The 17,916-nt window shown below is 38.4% G+C and overlaps 2 protein-coding genes across 3 annotated transcripts in view; both read left to right on the top strand.

The window, feature by feature from the left end:
* LOC127360852 (major histocompatibility complex class I-related gene protein) overlaps nucleotides 1–11,390 on the top strand; it is a 52,845-nt gene extending 41,455 nt beyond the window's left edge. The window contains exons 1-7 of one of the 2 annotated variants that reach the window (XM_051395269.1): nucleotides 745–913; nucleotides 1,164–1,433; nucleotides 1,821–2,099; nucleotides 3,115–3,444; nucleotides 4,057–4,158; nucleotides 4,311–4,328; nucleotides 9,792–11,390. In XM_051395269.1, coding sequence (XP_051251229.1) covers nucleotides 865–913; nucleotides 1,164–1,433; nucleotides 1,821–2,099; nucleotides 3,115–3,444; nucleotides 4,057–4,158; nucleotides 4,311–4,328; nucleotides 9,792–9,871 — 1,128 coding nt within the window. In that variant the 5' untranslated portion in view covers nucleotides 745–864 and the 3' untranslated portion in view covers nucleotides 9,872–11,390. Of the gene's footprint in view, nucleotides 1–744; nucleotides 914–1,163; nucleotides 1,434–1,820; nucleotides 2,100–3,114; nucleotides 3,445–4,056; nucleotides 4,159–4,310; nucleotides 4,329–4,438; nucleotides 4,525–4,926; nucleotides 6,140–9,791 lie in introns of those variants that run through there. The other variant, XM_051395268.1, reaches the window with a different exon arrangement.
* A 361-nt stretch (nucleotides 11,391–11,751) lies between these two features.
* LOC127360862 (mamu class I histocompatibility antigen, alpha chain F-like) lies at nucleotides 11,752–17,123 on the top strand. Its single transcript, XM_051395288.1, has 7 exons — nucleotides 11,752–12,223; nucleotides 12,407–12,673; nucleotides 14,352–14,654; nucleotides 15,200–15,307; nucleotides 15,518–15,535; nucleotides 15,712–15,763; nucleotides 16,283–17,123. The coding sequence occupies exons 1-6, from the start codon at nucleotides 12,175–12,177 to the stop codon at nucleotides 15,756–15,758; spliced, it is 792 nt and encodes a 263-aa protein (XP_051251248.1). The 5' UTR covers nucleotides 11,752–12,174; the 3' UTR covers nucleotides 15,759–15,763; nucleotides 16,283–17,123.
* The last annotated feature ends 793 nt before the right edge of the window (nucleotides 17,124–17,916 follow it).

The raw sequence follows: 17,916 nt of genomic DNA, 5'->3' as shown, positions 1-17,916 counted from the left end.
CGAGTGCAGACAAGTAATAACAGATACAGCAACAACAGGTAACTGACATTTAAACACACATAACCTTTCAAAAATATTCTGGTTTCATACATAGTAGAGTTATAAAAGTAATAATAATAAAGTTAAATTCTTATTATTATTAGTAGTAAAGTTTTAGTTCACCTATGAGGAATCATTAACTGGTGAACACGCCTCATATTCCAGAGAACAAACACTCATGTCAGTGAACCAGGAAACAAACTTTCTCAAACAAAGACAAAGTTATTTTTGTTGCTCCTCTTGTGTCATTTTTTTTATCTCCAGGTAAGACAACATTTTACAGCTTTCCTTTATGTCCTTTCTGTTACAGCAGTTTCATTTGGCCCATGAGCTCCTGTGTAGAGCAGAATTAGTGTGTGAAATCACAGTACCTTCAAAAGAGCATTCATCTTACATAGACTACTGACAGCCTTTAACTTAACCTCAGTGAACACAATCCAAGTACAATATGTTTTAAATCATAGTAATAAAATGATGTTAAAATAAAACTATATGTCAGTTTCTGAAGAAATTGTTGGCATGATGTGGTCCGGAGCATCGAACTACACACAACAAAATTGGATCATTCTTAATTCACACAGTTTATTCTCACAGCTTTTACTCTGCAGTGTATGTATGGGGCTCTAAACATAACATAATGGGCACAGACACACTGACAGAGACATTGGTACCTGTTTGACAGGTGATACAGCTGTGCAGTACTTCCTGAGTACCTGAGGTCACATACTGACGCTGTGGAAGAAGGAGGCAGTCCTCCTGTCTACACATCTCTCTCTCACCTCCTCGCTGCTCTGTCCTTTACCCACCCGACTTTATCAAATCAAGATGAAAACGTTATTTTTGTTGCTTCTCTTCTGTCACGTTTCATCAGCAGGTAAGATCACATTTGAACTCTTTAAGCTCTTTGCTTCACTTTCCACTCGGCTCTGCATTTGACTGCGATAACGTGAGCCACAGAGTGCATTTGGCTCCTGTAGCTCCAGAAAACAGCACTTTAGTTTCACTTTTACTTAAACTTTATAAGACTGACTTTATATGTTTTAATAGAATCATAGGCTGCTGACTGAATACATCAGATTCATGATGGGTCTTTACTGAATGTATAAACTTTGTTTGTCCTGCAGTGAAACACTCAGTGACGATTTTTCTAACTGGATCCAGTGGAGTCCCAAACTTATCAGAGTTTGTGTCAGCTCTAGAGTTTGATGGAAGTCCGGCCATTTACTGCGACAGCAACAAAAAGATTTTAGAACCAAAACAGGACTGGATGAAAAAAGTATTACGATATGATCATCAGTCCTTTGAGTGGGCCACTCAGGAGTGTTTTCAAAAAGGGCCAAACATATACAAAGTCAGGATTCAGAATTTGAAGCAGCGCCTCAACCAAAGTGGAGGTAAAGTATTTACGTATATTATATTTAATGAATTTGAGCTTGGACTGCATCTGAGACTGCAGGTGTCACACAGGTGTGACTTTGTTTTAATAAGAGTTTAATGTGCATATAATTCAACATACCCACTTTGTATACTGCCACTGACAGTCATCTGTCAATTCATACAACAGTAGCTACTATTGTAACTTTTAGCTGTGGAAAATAAATTGGGGTTCATCACTCAGATAAAGTGCACTGATTATCTGCTCTTGAATCATGAGCACACCACAAGACACAAGTGTCACACAATGCACAATATTTATAAGATCATCTTTCCACTGGAGATTTCATCTGTATTCTGCACATTGTTAATTACAGTCTCTGTTTCTGTCTCTGTCTCTCTCTCAGGTGTCCACATTTTACAGGAGATGTTAGGATGTGAGTGGGATGATGAGACTGGAGAGGTTAATGGTTTTAATCAGTTTGGTTATAATGGAGAAGACTTCATATCTCTTGACCTGAAGACATTGACATGGATCGCTCTGAAACCTCAGGCTGTCACCACCAAACTGAGATGGGATGCTGAGAAAGCTAGAATAGAAGATGTTAAGAAAACAATCACTGAGATTTTCCCTGGCTTCCTGAAGAAGTATGTGGACTATGACATCAGCTCTCTGCTGAGAAAAGGTAAAATCACATGACCTGATTTAGTTTGATGAACACAACAATGTTCCTATAATCTGCTCAGACTGAACTGCCATTGTATTATTACTCCAATCAGTTTCACGTTATCTTATTTTTGGCTGTTGAAGATATTATTTGATTTAGCCCTGACCAATCAGTAGAGACTGACAGTTGTAGGTGTTCTACATTACTTTCCATCAAAGCTGATACTGTGATAGCCAGACAGTGCACCACTAGCATGAGGTAAGTAAGTTTACACAGATTGTATGGATGGGTATCATTAAGGTTTTAACAGTACTACTATTATCAATACTGCTTATTGATCCATTACTTTACTGGTACTCTGATCAGTTCTTTTATTTTTCATTATATATATAAATAGATGGATAGAATTTTGATTTTGTCCAAATTTAACATCAGACAATTTCAGGTCATCCAGGTTTTTATGTCCTTAAGACCTTTGATCATATCTGGTAAAGAAGTGCCAACTAAGGGTAAAACTTATTTTTAAACATGTCATCACATTTCATCATTGGTTTAGTTAACTCTGTGTGTGCTCTAAGCTGCTAGCATATGCTGTCTTTTACCACCACTAATCAGAAGGTTTTTGGTTCGATCCCCAGCTCCTCCCGCCACATGTCAAAGTATCCTTGAACAAGATACTGAACCCCGAATTGCTCCCGATGTTTACCTTTACCATCACTGAGTGAATGTGTGTGAAAGGGTGAATGTGGCACATAGTGTTAAAGCCCTTTGAGTGGTCGGAAGACTAGAAAGGCGCTGTACAAATACAGGACCATCCACTCATAAAGCAGACAGATACAGTGTGTCTTTCATTGCTTATCTCTGTCCCATTTTCTCTTTCACTCATCTTGATTCCACCCTCTTGAATTTCTTCATCCATCTATTCCTTTGTTTTATTTCCTTCCCTGTTCTCTCTTTTTTGTCTTTCTCTATCCCTTTCACGTTTTTTCACCTTCTCAATCCCTCTTTCTCTCTTTTTCTCTTTCTTCTCCAGACCGTCCCTCAGTGTCTCTCCTCCAGAAGACTTCCTCCTCTCCAGTCAGCTGCCACGCTACAGGTTTCTACCCTGACAGTGCCACACTCATCTGGAGGAAAGATGGAGAGGAGATTCATGAGGACGTGGACCACGGAGAGATCCTCCTCAACCACGATGGATCCTTCCAGATGAGTGTTGACCTGAACCTTTCATCAGTCACACCTGAAGACTGGAGGAGGTACGACTGTGTGTTTCAGCTCTCTGGTGTGAAGAACGACATCGTCACCAAACTGGACAAAGCAAAGATCAGGACCAACTGGGGCAAAACTGGGTACGAAATTGACAAAGGTGAGAAACACAGATTAAAAAAAAATTATTTATGCTTACTTTTCTCATTGTTTGTTTTTAACTTTTGTCATCCGTTCCTACTGTGTGAATAATCAGTCTTATTAATTATTTAGTGGCTGACATATTCTGACTTTTAGTTCCCAGAACACTGGATCCTACATTTCCCATAATGTAACCCAGTAGTGCCTTTACTGTCTAGTACAGTGATACCATATCTGCCCTGTGATAGGGTGCCAGGTCGCCCACCGACCCTTTTCTGATTCACAGTGAAAATAAATTGATGCACAGTGGAGATTCTTTTGTTTACCAATTAGTAAATGTTCAATAATGTCACTTTACTGTTACCTGGGAAGTTGCATACAATGCACAGAGTGGCAGGTTCCTTTAATGCTGTCAACTTAATAACATATACTGTATCTTCTTTGCTAAACTGAAGTAAGCTGTGTCCTTTAAATGCTGTATATTTCTGCTCACACACACCAGTGACTACTGTATTATACTCTATTCACAATGTGAATGTGTGATGAACAGATGTATAGATCTTTTCTAACCTGCTTCATCTTCACATGTTGTGATCATTTTTGTTTATTTGTGTTGTTTTCTGCTGAGCAGAGGAGCCCAGTAACATCACCATCCTGATTACTGCTACAGTGGTTGTTCTTGCTGTCGTCCTCATTGCTGCGATTGGATTTATCGTTTACAAAAAGAAGAAAGGTGAGAGACTAGAATGAGCCGAGTTGAAACCTTTAATAACATATGAATCTAAAGAGTTTCACTTTATATGAAAGAATTACATTCAGAAGGGAAAATGAGACAAAAGGTATTCTGGCATTTTAAACTCTTCTGATCTTTTCTTCTTATTTCAGCCAATCGCCCTCCACGTCGTAAGTAGAACTTATTTTTATTCTATTGTCTCTGACACGTTCTTTACATTTTGAGCTGAGGTAGTTCAGTGCAGGAGAAGAGGACTAACAGTGTGTTTCTGACCTTGCAGCTCCTGAAAACAGCTCTGAGCTCTCTGAGAAACTGAATCCAGAAACATCATGAGCAAACACACCACCCTGCACACAGTGACGTCATGTAGGACAACAAAACAGTGAACCTAACACCTCCAGTTAAAGCAGTTTAATATTGTTTTGTCGTTCACTGTAAAACCTCTGAATCACTTTATAGCTGCAAAGAAAATATCTGACAAAGAGCTGGTTTCCTATGACCAACGGTAGATAAAGATAAGTTAAATTATAAAGAGGAAAACAAGCTAAATAAGGCATTGATGCTCACATCAGAAAATAAAGTCAAGAAATAATCCTTTAAAAGCAGCCATCTGTTAAAATGTTGTAAGATTGTGAATATTTTAGATCTCATTGAAATCAGAATACTCAGGTACTGATACAATGTTATAACCTTAGTTGAACTGAACTTTCCAAATATTTCTGATGAAGTTAATTCTGTTTTATGTGATTATTCTCTCTGTCTCTTCAGGTTTGTGGTTCAAAAAATGACCTCTCATGATATCAAACCATGCAGGTAGATGTGTTTGCATTTGCATTTGTGATATCAGAATTTGGCTTACACTCAAATACGATTAGGGGTGTTCAAATATTGAATACATTTTAAACTAATTTTCATCTTTCCAGAGACAAAGTCCTGTTTGCTCAGAATAATCCATTCATTCATAACTCCTTCTTCTAAATATAAAAACGATCAAAACTTATAAATATTCTGCTTGTATATTATTTTCATCTGTAATTAAAGCTTTTGTTGAAATCTTTAAAGTATGTTAAACCTTGTGTTTGAGACTATTTCCATTTATATGTGACATTCACTTTGTACGTAGTGTGAAACATGTTGACGGTGGCTGTTTTCTTAGAACTTTATGATCAGTTATGCACAGCGAGTTTTCTTTAGTCCAAGGTTGATGTGAGCACACATGTCCTGATGCCAGTTTATAGGACTGACAGCTGAGAAGAGTAATATCACTGTACAGTTTGTGGTGTAGGATGACTTCAGCTCAGCATTCAACAACACATTCTCCCTCGGTCAACTCAGCACTCTGGACACTGCAGCGGGTGATTAAAACCACCCAGAAGATCATTGGTACTCAGCTGCCCAGCATCAGTGATACTGCTGAGGTGAGATGCCTGCACAGAGCCTTAAAGGATACTAAAAGACAGCACCCACCCCAGACACACCCTGCTGCCATCTGGGAAGAGGTACAGAAGCTTCTGCTGCCGGACCACCAGACTGCAGAGCAGCTTCTTCCCTCAGGCAGTGAGGCTGTTGAATTCTTCCACAATTACTCATCATACAAATATATAATCACTTTTATTTTTAACAAAAAAAAAAAGAAGCTCTTGCTCCAATACATATCACTCGTTCTTAGTGAAGTCAGAACTAGTGAGAGGTGGATGAAGCCGTCTGGAGCTTTGGGGCTTCAAATGCAGCAGCACAGTGACATCTGGTGGCAACAGCAGCCCTTCACGACTGGAGCCAAAGCACCACAACACCTCTCTGATTTTAGTCTCATAGGTGTGCAATAAAAGTCCAAGAAGCCTGTGTGTTATCATTACATCTGTAATACTGTTGTTCAAGTGCTGCATTAAATGTAACAGTTTGTGTGATATGTTACAGTAAAATAATTTATAAATACATTGTCCAAAAAGCCTAGATAATAAATATTGTTACTGACATCAAATATGAATGTCCTTGACTAATGTACTTTAGGTCCCAATATGAGAAACTCATATAAGGAAATTTGCCCTTAATTATCTAAACAAACAAACAAACAAACAAACAGTAAAATAAGTCCATATTGTACATATAGTTTGGGACTTGACAGAAAACACGTGTATGTTTCTTTTAGGCCTCGCCTACCGTAATAAACAGTCTGACAGCGGCTCCCTTTACCACGGTTCAGCACTCTGTGGCTCACATTACAGTAGAAACCACAGCGGACCCAGCTCGCTCTTTACCCACAAGTCTTAACCAAAAACACAATGAAAAACGTCTTTTTGTTGATTCTCTTGTGTCACGTTTCATCAGCATCTTAGTTGTAAAATAAATAGACCGCCATCACATTGCTTTGAAAACCTGGAACCACTAGCTGCCAGTCAGCATGTAATCCATAACTCAGGTCCTGGTTAGACTTGTTTGCTCTGTCCAACACAAACTACTCATCATACTGAGAAATTCAAAACATCCATCTATAGTCAAAATATCCTCACAATTACAAACACACAGGAAAAGTACAGCCTCCATTTTCTTCATTGATTTCTTTAAATAATTTGATTGAAGGGGCTTAACATCCATCTGTACAGGTTTCAGTCCAAGAATCACACCTTCACACTCGAGTTTTGTGTTGTAATAATAACATACTAACTACGTAAGATTCTTATATAGTATCTGGAACATTTGGAACTAACTTTATCCACCTCTCTAGACTAATGAAAGTCTTCATCACACACAAAATATAACTTTCATAGCACAAAATCTAAATTATAATAATAAAAACTAAATCTTTACACTGAATTAGAAAATGCAAAGTTTTTATAATGGTTGTTAAACATTAGCAGGTCAGGTGTTTCTCATCAAGCACTAAAGTTTTGCAGTCAGTAGAACCGCAACCGTCATACCTGGCTCTAAAAGGCCTTTTACTACTAGATGACACAACAAGGGTTGCAATAAGCCCGGAGCTTTCAGGCTCCCTGAAGTTTGGCAGCTTCCCACCTTTCCCAGTTAGTAATAGAAGTTACACAATAACTATGTTTCAATGAGTTCCTGGTCAGACTTATGTGGTCACTCAACTGCATCCAATGCTGCACGTGTTTTAGCAGGTGACATTTTATTTTAATTGTATGCCTTTGTTAGTAAGCAGCAGTTAAGGGAATAAGGAAAATGAGGGGGAGACAGACACAACAAAAGTCTTCAGCTGGCCCGACCAGGGATGTTGTAGTTCATGGTCGACAAAAGAAAAGAATGTGTAACAGAATTTGGGTTTCATCACTCATATAAAGAAAAAGTACACTTATCTGCTCTTGAATCATGAACACACCACGAGATGAAGATGAAAATAGAAGTGCATCACACACTGCCCAATATCTGTGAGATCATCTTCATCTGTACATCGTTGTTAATTACAGTCTCTGTCTCTGTCTCTCTCTCAGGTGCCCATGTTTTACAGAGGATGACTGGCTGTGAGTGGGATGATGAGACTGGAGAGGTTAATGGTTTTAATCAGTATGGTTATGATGGAGAAGACTTCATATCTTTTGACCTGAAGACATTGACGTGGATCGCTCCGAAACCTCAGGCTGTCACCACCAAACTGAGATGGGATAATGGGATCTAACCGATCAAAAAGGTAGAATCACATGACCTGATTTAGTTTTATGAACTCAACAATGTTCCTATAATCTGCTCAGACTGAACTGCCATTGTATTATTATTATTACTCCAATCAGTGTGACATTACCTTATGGCAGTTTCCTGTGCAGTAAGATTTGATTTAGTCCTAACCAGTCAGTAGAGACATTTTTGGGTGCTCTGAGGTTACTTTCAATCAAAGCTGATACTGTGACAGTCAGTGTTTTAGTATAACTTAAATCAGTTTACAGAGTTTCAGTGTTTCAAAATAGAAATAGTTCCACTGAATATTGACGCTGTGTTTGAGTACTTTGCTGTGAACCACAAAGGCAGATCCTTCTTCTCTGACTGGAGTGAGTTTCTTCAGTGGTTCTCTCATTTGTCTATATAGAGACAATGTGGTGGTTGTTATGAGGGGCTGTCATCTCTCTCTCTCTCTCTCTCTCTCTCTCTCTCTCTCTCTCTCTCTCTCTCTCTCTCTCTCTCTCTCTCTCTCTGCAGACCTTCCCTCAGTGTCTCTCCTCCAGAAGACTTCCTCCTCTCCAGTCAGCTGCCACGCTACAGGTTTCTACCCTAACAGTGCCACACTCATCTGGAGGAAAGATGGAGAGGAGCTTCATGAGGACGTGGACCACGGAGAGATCCTCCTCAACCACGATGGATCCTTCCAGATGAGTGTTGACCTGAACCTTTCATCAGTCACACCTGAAGACTGGAGGAGGTACGACTGTGTGTTTCAGCTCTCTGGTGTGAAGACCTACATCGTCACCAAACTGGACAAAGCAAAGATCAGGACCAACTTCGGCAAAACTGGGTACGAAATTGACAAAGGTGAGGAACACAGATTTAAAAAAAATTATTTATACTTAATTTTCTTATTGTTTGTTTTTAACTTTTGTCATCCGTTCCAACTGTGGGAATAATGATAGTCTTATTAATTATTTTAAGACAAAGATCAGCGACACATTTATCTTTATTCCTTTATTTATAAAATCATATTTTTAACATTTATATATTAAAGTCACAGAAAGTTTAAACTTATCTTAAAGGAACATTCCAGCAACTTTGTTCTGCACTTTCTTAAGGCTGGCTGTCTTGCAAGAGACATAGCACCAGTGGCTGACATATTCTGACTTTTAGTCCCCAGAACACTGGATCCTACATTTCCCATAATGTAACCCAGTAGTGCCTTTACTGTCTAGTACATTGATACCATATCTGCCCTGTGATAGGGTGCCAGGTTGCCCGCCGACCCTTTTCTGATTCACAGTGAAAATAAATTGATGCACAGTGGAGATTATTTTATTAACCAATTACTAAATGTCACTTTACTGTTACCTGGGAAGTTGCATACAATGCACAGAGTGGCAGGTTTCTTTAATGCTGCCAAGATAATAACATATACTGTATCTTCTTTGCTAAACTGAAGTAAGCTGTGTCCTTTAAATGCTGTATATTGCTGCTCACACACACCAGTGACTACTGTATTATACTCTATTCACAATGTGAATGTGTGATGAACAGATGGATAGATCTTTTAACCTGCTTCATCTTCACATGTTATGATCATTTTTGTTTATTTGTGTTGTTTTTTGCTGAGCAGAGGAGCCCAGTAACATCACCATCCTGATTACTGCTACAGTGGTTGTTCTTGCTGTCGTCCTCATTGCTGTGATTGGATTTATCGTTTACAAAAAGAAGAAAGGTGAGAGACTAGAATGAGCCGAGTTGAAACCTTTAATAACATATGAATCTAAAGAGTTTCACTTTATATGAAAGAATTACATTCAGAAGGGAAAATGAGACAAAAGGTATTCTGGCATTTTAAACTCTTCTGATCTTTTCTTCTTATTTCAGCCAATCGCCCTCCACGTCGTAAGTAGAACTTGTTTTTATTCTATTGTCTCTGACACATTCTTTACATTTTGAGCTGAGGTAGTTCAGTGCAGGAGAAGAGGACTAACAGTGTGTTTCTGACCTTGCAGCTCCTGAAAACAGCTCTGAGCTCTCTGAGAAACTGAATCCAGAAACATCACGAGCAAACACACCACCCTGCACACAGTGACGTCATGTGGGACAACAAAACAGTGAACCTAACACCTCCAGTTAAAGCAGTTTAATATTGTTTTGTCGTTCACTGTAAAACCTCTGAATCACTTTATAGCTGCAAAGAAAATATCTGACAAAGAGCTGGTTTCCTATGACCAACGGTAGATAAAGATAAGTGAGATTATAAAGAGGAAAACAAGCTAAATAGGGCATTGATGCTCACATCAGAAAATAAAAGGAAGAAATATTCCTTTAAAATCAGCCCTCTGTTAAAATGTTGTAAGATTGTGAATATTTTAGATCTCATTGAAATCAGAAACCTCAGGTACTGATACAATGTTATAACCTTCGTTGAATTGAACTTTCCAAATATTTCTGATGAAGTTAATTCTGTTTTATGTGATTATTCTCTCCGTCTCTTCAGGTTTGTGGTTCATACACTCACTTTGTACGTAGTGTGAAACATGTTGACTGTGGCTGTTTTCTTGGAACTTTATTATCAGTTATGCACAGCGAGTTTTCTTTAGTCCAAGGTTGATGTGAGCACACACGTCCTGATGCCAGTTTATAGGACTGACAGCTGAGAAGAGTGATATCACTGTACAGTTTGTGGTGTAGGATGACTTCAGCTCAGCATTCAACAACACATTCTCCCTCGGTCAACTCAGCACTCTGGACACTGCAGCGGGTGATTAAAACCACCCAGAAGATCATTGGTACTCAGCTGCCCAGCATCAGTGATACTGCTGAGGTGAGATGCCTGCACAGAGTCCAAAGGATACTAAAAGACAGCACCCACCCCAGACACACCCTGCTGCCATCTGGGAAGAGGTACAGAAGCTTCTGCTGCCGGACCACCAGACTGCAGAGCAGCTTCTTCCCTCAGGCAGTGAGGCTGTTGAATTCTTCCACAACAATTCTTCATGAAGATTAGTCCTTTTTATTTATGAAACATTTTATCACTCACTAACTTTTGTTGTCATTGCTGTTGTTGTTGTTGTTGTTGTTGTTGTTGTTGTTGTTGTTGTTGTTGTTGTTGGAAGTAGCACAAAGGGGACGATGGTTGAAGGGGAAACTAGCTTGTTGAGGGAGGTGGTGTCTTTGAGAGTGATAAAAAGAGAGGCTGTATTTTCACCAGTTTGTCACAAATAGATTGTTTTAAGATCATTAGTAATGGATGCTCTTGCTCCAATACATATCACTCGTTCTTAGTGAAGTCAGAACTAATGAGAGGTGGATGAAGCTGTCTGGAGCTTTGGGGCTTCAAATGCAGCAGCACAGTGACATCTGGTGGCAACAGCAGCCCTTCACGACTGGAGCCAAAGCACCACAACACCTCTCTGATTTTAATGCTTTTAGTCTCATAGGTGTGCAATAAAAGTCCAAGAAGCCTGTGTGTTATCATTACATTTGTAATACTGTTGTTCAAGTGCTGCATTAAAAAATTAATAATTTGTGTGATATGTTACAGTAAAATAATTCATAAATACTTTGTCCAAAAAGCCTAGATAATAAATATTGTTACTGACATCAAATATGAATGTGCTTTACTAATGTAGTTTACTAATTTTTTTTTAAGTTTACTGATGTAGTTTAAGTCCCAATATGAGGAATTCATGATGATTAGTAAAACAAAAATTTCCCTTAATTATCTAAACAAACCAACAAACAAACAAACAAACAAAAACAGTACAGTAAAATAAGCTCAAATTGTACATATGGTTTGCGACATGACAGAAAACGCGTATATGCATCTTTTTGGCCTCACTTACCGTAATAAACCTTTAGGCGCAACGACATTCTGACAGCGGCTCCCTTTACCACGGTTCCGCACTCTACGGCTCACATTACAGTATGTAAGTAAGTAAGTAAGTAAAGCTATATTTATATAGCACCTTTTTGAAACAGAGATCCAAAGTGCTTTACAAACAAGACATATACATAAGGGTATAACCATAACCAATCAAACAAGCATAGGGAGCATGTAAATACAAACAAAGGAAGACAAGACAAGAGAGAAGTGTAACTGGGGGAAAGGTCATGAAGTGCCTTATATGTAATAAGTAAGATCTTATTGTTGATTCTAAATTCTACCGGAAGCCAATGAAGGAATGTGAGACCAGGAGTAATGTGGGACCGACGGCTGGTTCTGGTTAAAAGTGTGGCGGCTGCATTTTGGACTAACTGTAAACGATTTAACGAAGCTTGACTGAGGCACGTTTAGAGAGGAGTTACAGTTATCTAGACGGGAGGAAATGAACAGTAGAAACCACAGCGACCCAGCTTCCTCTTTACCCACAAGTCTTAACCAAAAACACAATGAAACACGTCTTTTTGTTGATTCTCTTGTGTCACGTTTCATCAGCAGGTAAGATCACATTTAACATATTTATTTTATTGCATTTTGCTAAAGACAAACAAGAATTTAGTTTCACTTTCACTTCAACTTGATAAGACTGTATGTTGGGAATGTGAATCATTCTGAATAGCATACATCATATTTAAATTATGTGTGTGTGTATAAATGTATTAAACCTTGTTTGTCCTGCAGTGAAACACTCCCTGAAGTTTATCTTCACTGCATCTTCTGGAGTCCCAGACTTCCCAGAGTTTGTGGCTGCTGGAGTGGTTGATGATATTCTGTCGGGTTACTGCGACAGCAACAAAAAGATAGTAGAACCAAAACAGGACTGGGTGAACAGATTATTTGAAGATGATCCTCAGCACTTCGAGTTGTACACTACAGAGTGTTCAGAGAAGCCACTCTTCTTCAAAGCCAGAATTAATAATTTGAAGCAGCGCTTCAACCAAAGTGGAGGTACAGTATGTAGCCCACTATGTTATATTTCACTGTTTACTGTTAAACTGTTCTGCATCTTAGTTGTAAAGTAAATAGACCGCCATCACATTGCTTTGAAAACCTGGAACCACTAGCTGCCAGTCAGCATGTAATCCATAACTCAGGTCCTGGTTTGACTTGTTTGCTCTGTCCAACACAAACTACTCATCATACTGAGAAATTCAAAACATCCATCTATAGTCAAAATATCCTCACGATTACAAACACACACAGAAAAAGTACAGCCTTCACTTTCTTCATTGATTTCTTCAAATAATTTGACTGAAGGGGCTTAACATCCATCTGTACAGGTTTCAGTCCAAGAATCACACCTTCACACTCGAGTTTTGTGTTGTAATAATAACATACTAACTACGTACGATTCTGATATTGTATCTGGAACATTTGGAACTAACTTTATCCACCTCTCTAGACTAATGAAAGTAGCCAGTCCGGTGTTTCTCATCAAGCACTAAAGTTTTGCAGTCAGTAGAAAGCAACCGTCATACCTGGCTCTAAAAGGCCTTTTACTACTAGATGACACAACAAGGGTTGCAATAAGCCCGGAGCTTTCAGGCTCCCTGAAGTTTGGCAGCTTCCCACCTTTCCCAGTTAGTAATAGAAGTTACACAATAACTATGTTTCAATGAGTTCCTGGTCAGTCTTGTGTGGTCACTCAACTGCATCCAATGCTGCAGGTGTTTTAGCAGGTGACATTTTATTTTAATTGTATGCCTTCATTAGAAAGCAGCAGTTAAGGGAATAAGGAAAATGAGGGGGAGACAGACACAACAAAAGTCTTCAGCTGGCCCGACCAGGGATGTTGTAGTTCATGGTCGACAAAAGAAAAGAATGTGTAACAGAAATTGGGTTTCATCACTCATATAAAGAAAAAGTACACTTATCTGCTCTTGAATCATGAACACACCACGAGATGAAGATGAAAATAGAAGTGCAACACACACTGCCCAATATCTGTGAGATCATCTTCATCTGTACATCGTTGTTAATTACAGTCTCTGTCTCTGTCTCTCTCTCAGGTGTCCATGTTTTACAGAGGATGAGTGGATGTGAGTGGGATGATGAGACTGGAGAGGTTAATGGCTTTAATAAGTATGGTTATGATGGAGAAGACTTCATATCTTTTGACCTGAAGACATTGACATGGATCAATCTGAAACCTCAGGCTGTCACCACCAAACTGAGATGGGATACTGACAAAGCTAGAATAAAATACAATGAGAATTACCTCACTGAGATTTTCCCTGAGTGGTTGAAGAAGTATGTGGCCTATGGAAACAGCTCTCTGCAGAGAAAAGGTAGAATCACATGACCTGATTTAGTTTCATGAACTCAACAATGTTCCTATAATCTGCTCAGACTGAACTGCCATTGTATGATCACATCAATCAGTGTGACATTACCTTATGACAGTTTTCTGTGCAGTAAGATTTGATTTAGTCCTAACCAGTCAGTAGAGACATTTTTGGGTGCTCTGAGGTTACTTTCAATCAAAGCTGATACTGTGACAGTCAGTGTTTTAGTATGACTTAAATCAGTTTACAGAGTTTCAGTGTTTCAAAATAGAAATAGTTCCACTGAATATTGACACTGTGTTTGAGTACTTTGCTGCCACATTCTCTCTCTCTCTCTCCAGACCTTCCCTCAGTGTCTCTCCTCCAGAAGACTCCCTCCTCTCCAGTCAGCTGCCACGCTACAGGTTTCTACCCTGACAGAGCCTTGATGTTCTGGAGGAAAGATGGAGAGCAGCTTCATAAGGACGTGGACCACGGAGAGATCCTCCCAAACCACGATGGATCCTTCCAGATGAGTGTTGACCTGAACCTTTCATCAGTCACACCTGAAGACTGGAGGAGGTACGACTGTGTGTTTCAGCTCTCTGGTGTGAAGAACGACATCGTCACCAAACTGGACAAAGCAGAGATCAGGACCAACTGGGGTAAGACTGGAAATAGTTTTGTCTGTCCACTAAAGCTAGACCTCCATCATAACTACAAAGGTTATGTTCTAAAACTTGTGTTGTCAACTCCACTGTTATGTAGCTGTTGTCAACTGTAGAAGGGTTGATCGGATGTTTACTCTTTACTCTAATTTTACATCTTAATCCTCAGATTGGGCATTAATCTGGTTTACAACTTGAGTCATATTTTCATAGTTTTGGCCGTCATTTTTATCAGTTATGAAAACGTTATACTCATCAAAGTCCTCAATAATATCTGGAGACACAATGACATCAGTACAACACACAAGCATGTAAGTGGGAAACAAGATTCTAAGGTCTGAGCTCTCAAACACATGTAAGTGTCAAAGGAATCCAGAACTATACTTTTCATGTGACTGAAATACATTCTGTTTCTCACTTTACTGTCTTATTCACACAATCTGCTCCTCATACTTCAATACTAAAATGAATCCTGTAAACTAAACATATTTATCTCCTTCCAGTGGGAGAGACAAAGTGTGAATGTTCTGTTTTGGCTCCAGTTTCTCCCTCAGAGTTTCCTGCTGGTGCTGTTATTGGAGTTGTTGTAGGACTGCTGCTGCTGGCACTCTGCATCACTGGACTCTTCATCTGGAGAAGGAACAATAATGGTGAGTGAAGCCATTTTTACTCCACTGGATTGAACATGTTATGTACTTTACTATACTGTATATACTACGTGAAAGAGTTGCTCTCCTACATTTTTATTCAGAGCAGAGATCTGTGATATTCATGAGGAATTTCTTCCTATAAATGTGTTTTATTTTGTGTCCTGTCATACATTCTGATTTAACTTTGTTAATCTCTCATCTGTATTTCAGGATTCAGAGCTGCAAACAGTAAGTTTTTTTTTATGAAAAACAAAATATATTTGTTTTATTATTTTATTATGAAGACTTTAATGTGACTGTCATTATTTACTCCTGAGTATTAATAATCAATCATTCATCTTCATACATTCCTGTCTCTCATTTATAATTATATAATTTAAATTTATTTCACTTTTTGCTTCTAGCTTCAGATTCCTCATTGCCATTGGACAAAACTCCAGCTCCTGACTGATCACAGTGAGTATGTCATTGTTTCAACAAGGCTGTGCACATATTATGTTCACTGACATAATGTACAATATTCTTCCCACCTGAATTACATGCAGCTGATGTTTCTAATTCACAAAAACATTCTGCATGAGAAAGAATTTTCTCAGTCCATCCATTATAACTACAGGAAGCAGATGGCTCTGGGGTTTTATGATACTACTCCAGAAATCAAAAGTGGAAAAAGTTTTCAGATCCTTTTCTTAAGTACATGTACCAACACAACAATGTAAGAATACTCTGTTACAAGTCAAAGTCCTGCATTCAAAATCCTACTGTATTAAAAGTATTTGTTATGATGAAAAATGATACAATATTACAGGTGGAGCTAGTTTTTACTGCTTTATGTACAGTTTATATATAGAAGTATAAAGTAGCATAAAATAAAAATAAAATGAAGTTCCACCACTGTCAGAAACAGATAATCACTTAGTATAAACTTAGCATGAACTTTGATTTCTCTTTTCATTTATTAATCTGTTTTTACAGGTTCCCACTGAAGATAAAAGAGAACTCCAATGACGTTACCGTGGCATCCAAACCATTTCTTTTCCAGAGAGCACTTTATTCTCATTTGTAGAAGACTTTTTTATATTATAGTATAGTTTATATTATTAGGTACTAGAACTCATCTTTCTTTGGTAATTAGGAAGAAGTCCAGTCATGGGAGACACAGTCATATCCAACCCTTTATTTCTCACATCATGGACTGTATGATGTTTCTTTCAATGCTTCTTATAAAACACTGCACTACTAATGACTGAACTGAACCCCTGTTGTCTTCCAGTTGTGTCACAAAATCTCAGTGTATAAAGATCACTGAATGGCTTAGTCCCAACATATATCACTGACTTGCTTGTACAGTATGTAACACGTAGGCCTACACATGCATGCACACAGTTGATTGATCACAATATTTGTTTCATGGGATTTTACAAAACCTCCATGAGGTTTAGACAGTGCACTCAAGTGAGCGACTCATTGTGATGTACAGTATAATGCTAAAAGACAGCAGCGCTCACAGGTGTGTTGAAATACTATGTTTAGTAAAATGATGTTAATTTAGGATCTTGATACAGTGTTTGTTTTTGGGTAACTCCTTAAATACTTTTTAACAGACTGCTTCTGTCCCTGATGATGGTGCTGACAAAAATAGTCATTTTAAATGTTGTATTGACGTCAATGACAAGAATTTAATCTCTGAATGTGATGGAAACATTTCTTGATCTGAGTTTACGAGGAACAAATGGCTTACTCCAACCGTTTTATTGTTGTAAGTATCAATTTTCTGTTAACTGATAATAAAAATCATTATTTGGATTTAAGTAAACTGTCTTTGGTTCTTTCTCCCCTGGTCATTTTTATAAATGTGTTACTCCCCACAACCCCTGAACATCTCTGGGACCCCTGAACCCGACCTCAGGAAACAGTATTAAGCGCCTCCTAGAATTAGAAATTTCTCACGATCCTTTAATGATATATGGGAATGAGATGTTCATTTGCAACAGTTTCATCTTACAGTCTACTGTATAAGGACATCAAATGTGAATAAATAGAAGTACGTCAATCAGGTTTAACTTTTTACAAGGAAATCAGTGATCTGAACTGATGGAGATTTAAAAAAATAGTACAATAAACAGCTTTTGTTAGTCTGTACCTTGACTATGGCCACTGCTCATCTTTGTCTGTGCAGCTGACAAACCTGACTTAACAACTAGGATGATGTGGTCTAACCTCGGCCCCCGTAAGAACTCTACTGCATTTTGAATAAGCTGAAGCTTTCTGATGGTCTGAAGTCCCTGAGTTTGTCTGTATTTGTAAGATGATAAAAAGCTGGTCTTGTCTTTATGTGGCTATTTAGACTAACATCAGAGTCAACTGTAAAGCCAAACGGGGTGCCACAGGTCATATGTATATATAGGTATTTGAGAAATGTATGTTATGAAGGACAGCACTCCCATCTAACTCTTTAACATTGCCACACAGATGCTTTGGGCAATATGTCCTTCTTCAGCGTGCATTCAGGCAATTTCACAATGACTATACGCAGGTGGGATTAATTCTAAGTTTTAACAACTGGCACAACAAGTACATCCCAACAGGGGAAAGTTTATGTTAAAAAT

The sequence above is a fragment of the Dicentrarchus labrax genome, unplaced genomic scaffold (genome assembly GCF_905237075.1).
Source record: "Dicentrarchus labrax unplaced genomic scaffold, dlabrax2021, whole genome shotgun sequence".
Classification (NCBI taxonomy): Eukaryota; Metazoa; Chordata; class Actinopteri; family Moronidae; genus Dicentrarchus; species Dicentrarchus labrax.
Note: the sequence above shows the minus strand (reverse complement) of the source record. Positions and strands in the feature narration are given on the sequence as shown.

Excerpts from the sequence above, each read along its gene's own strand:
- LOC127360862 (XM_051395288.1), top strand. The coding sequence starts at position 12,175 with ATGAAACACGTCTTTTTGTTGATTCTCTTGTGTCACGTTTCATCAGCA. Across the intron at positions 12,224-12,406 it reads GTGTCACGTTTCATCAGCAG|TGAAACACTCCCTGAAGTTT; the intron begins GTAAGATCACAT and ends TTTGTCCTGCAG. Across the intron at positions 12,674-14,351 it reads GCGCTTCAACCAAAGTGGAG|ACCTTCCCTCAGTGTCTCTC; the intron begins GTACAGTATGTA and ends CTCTCTCTCCAG.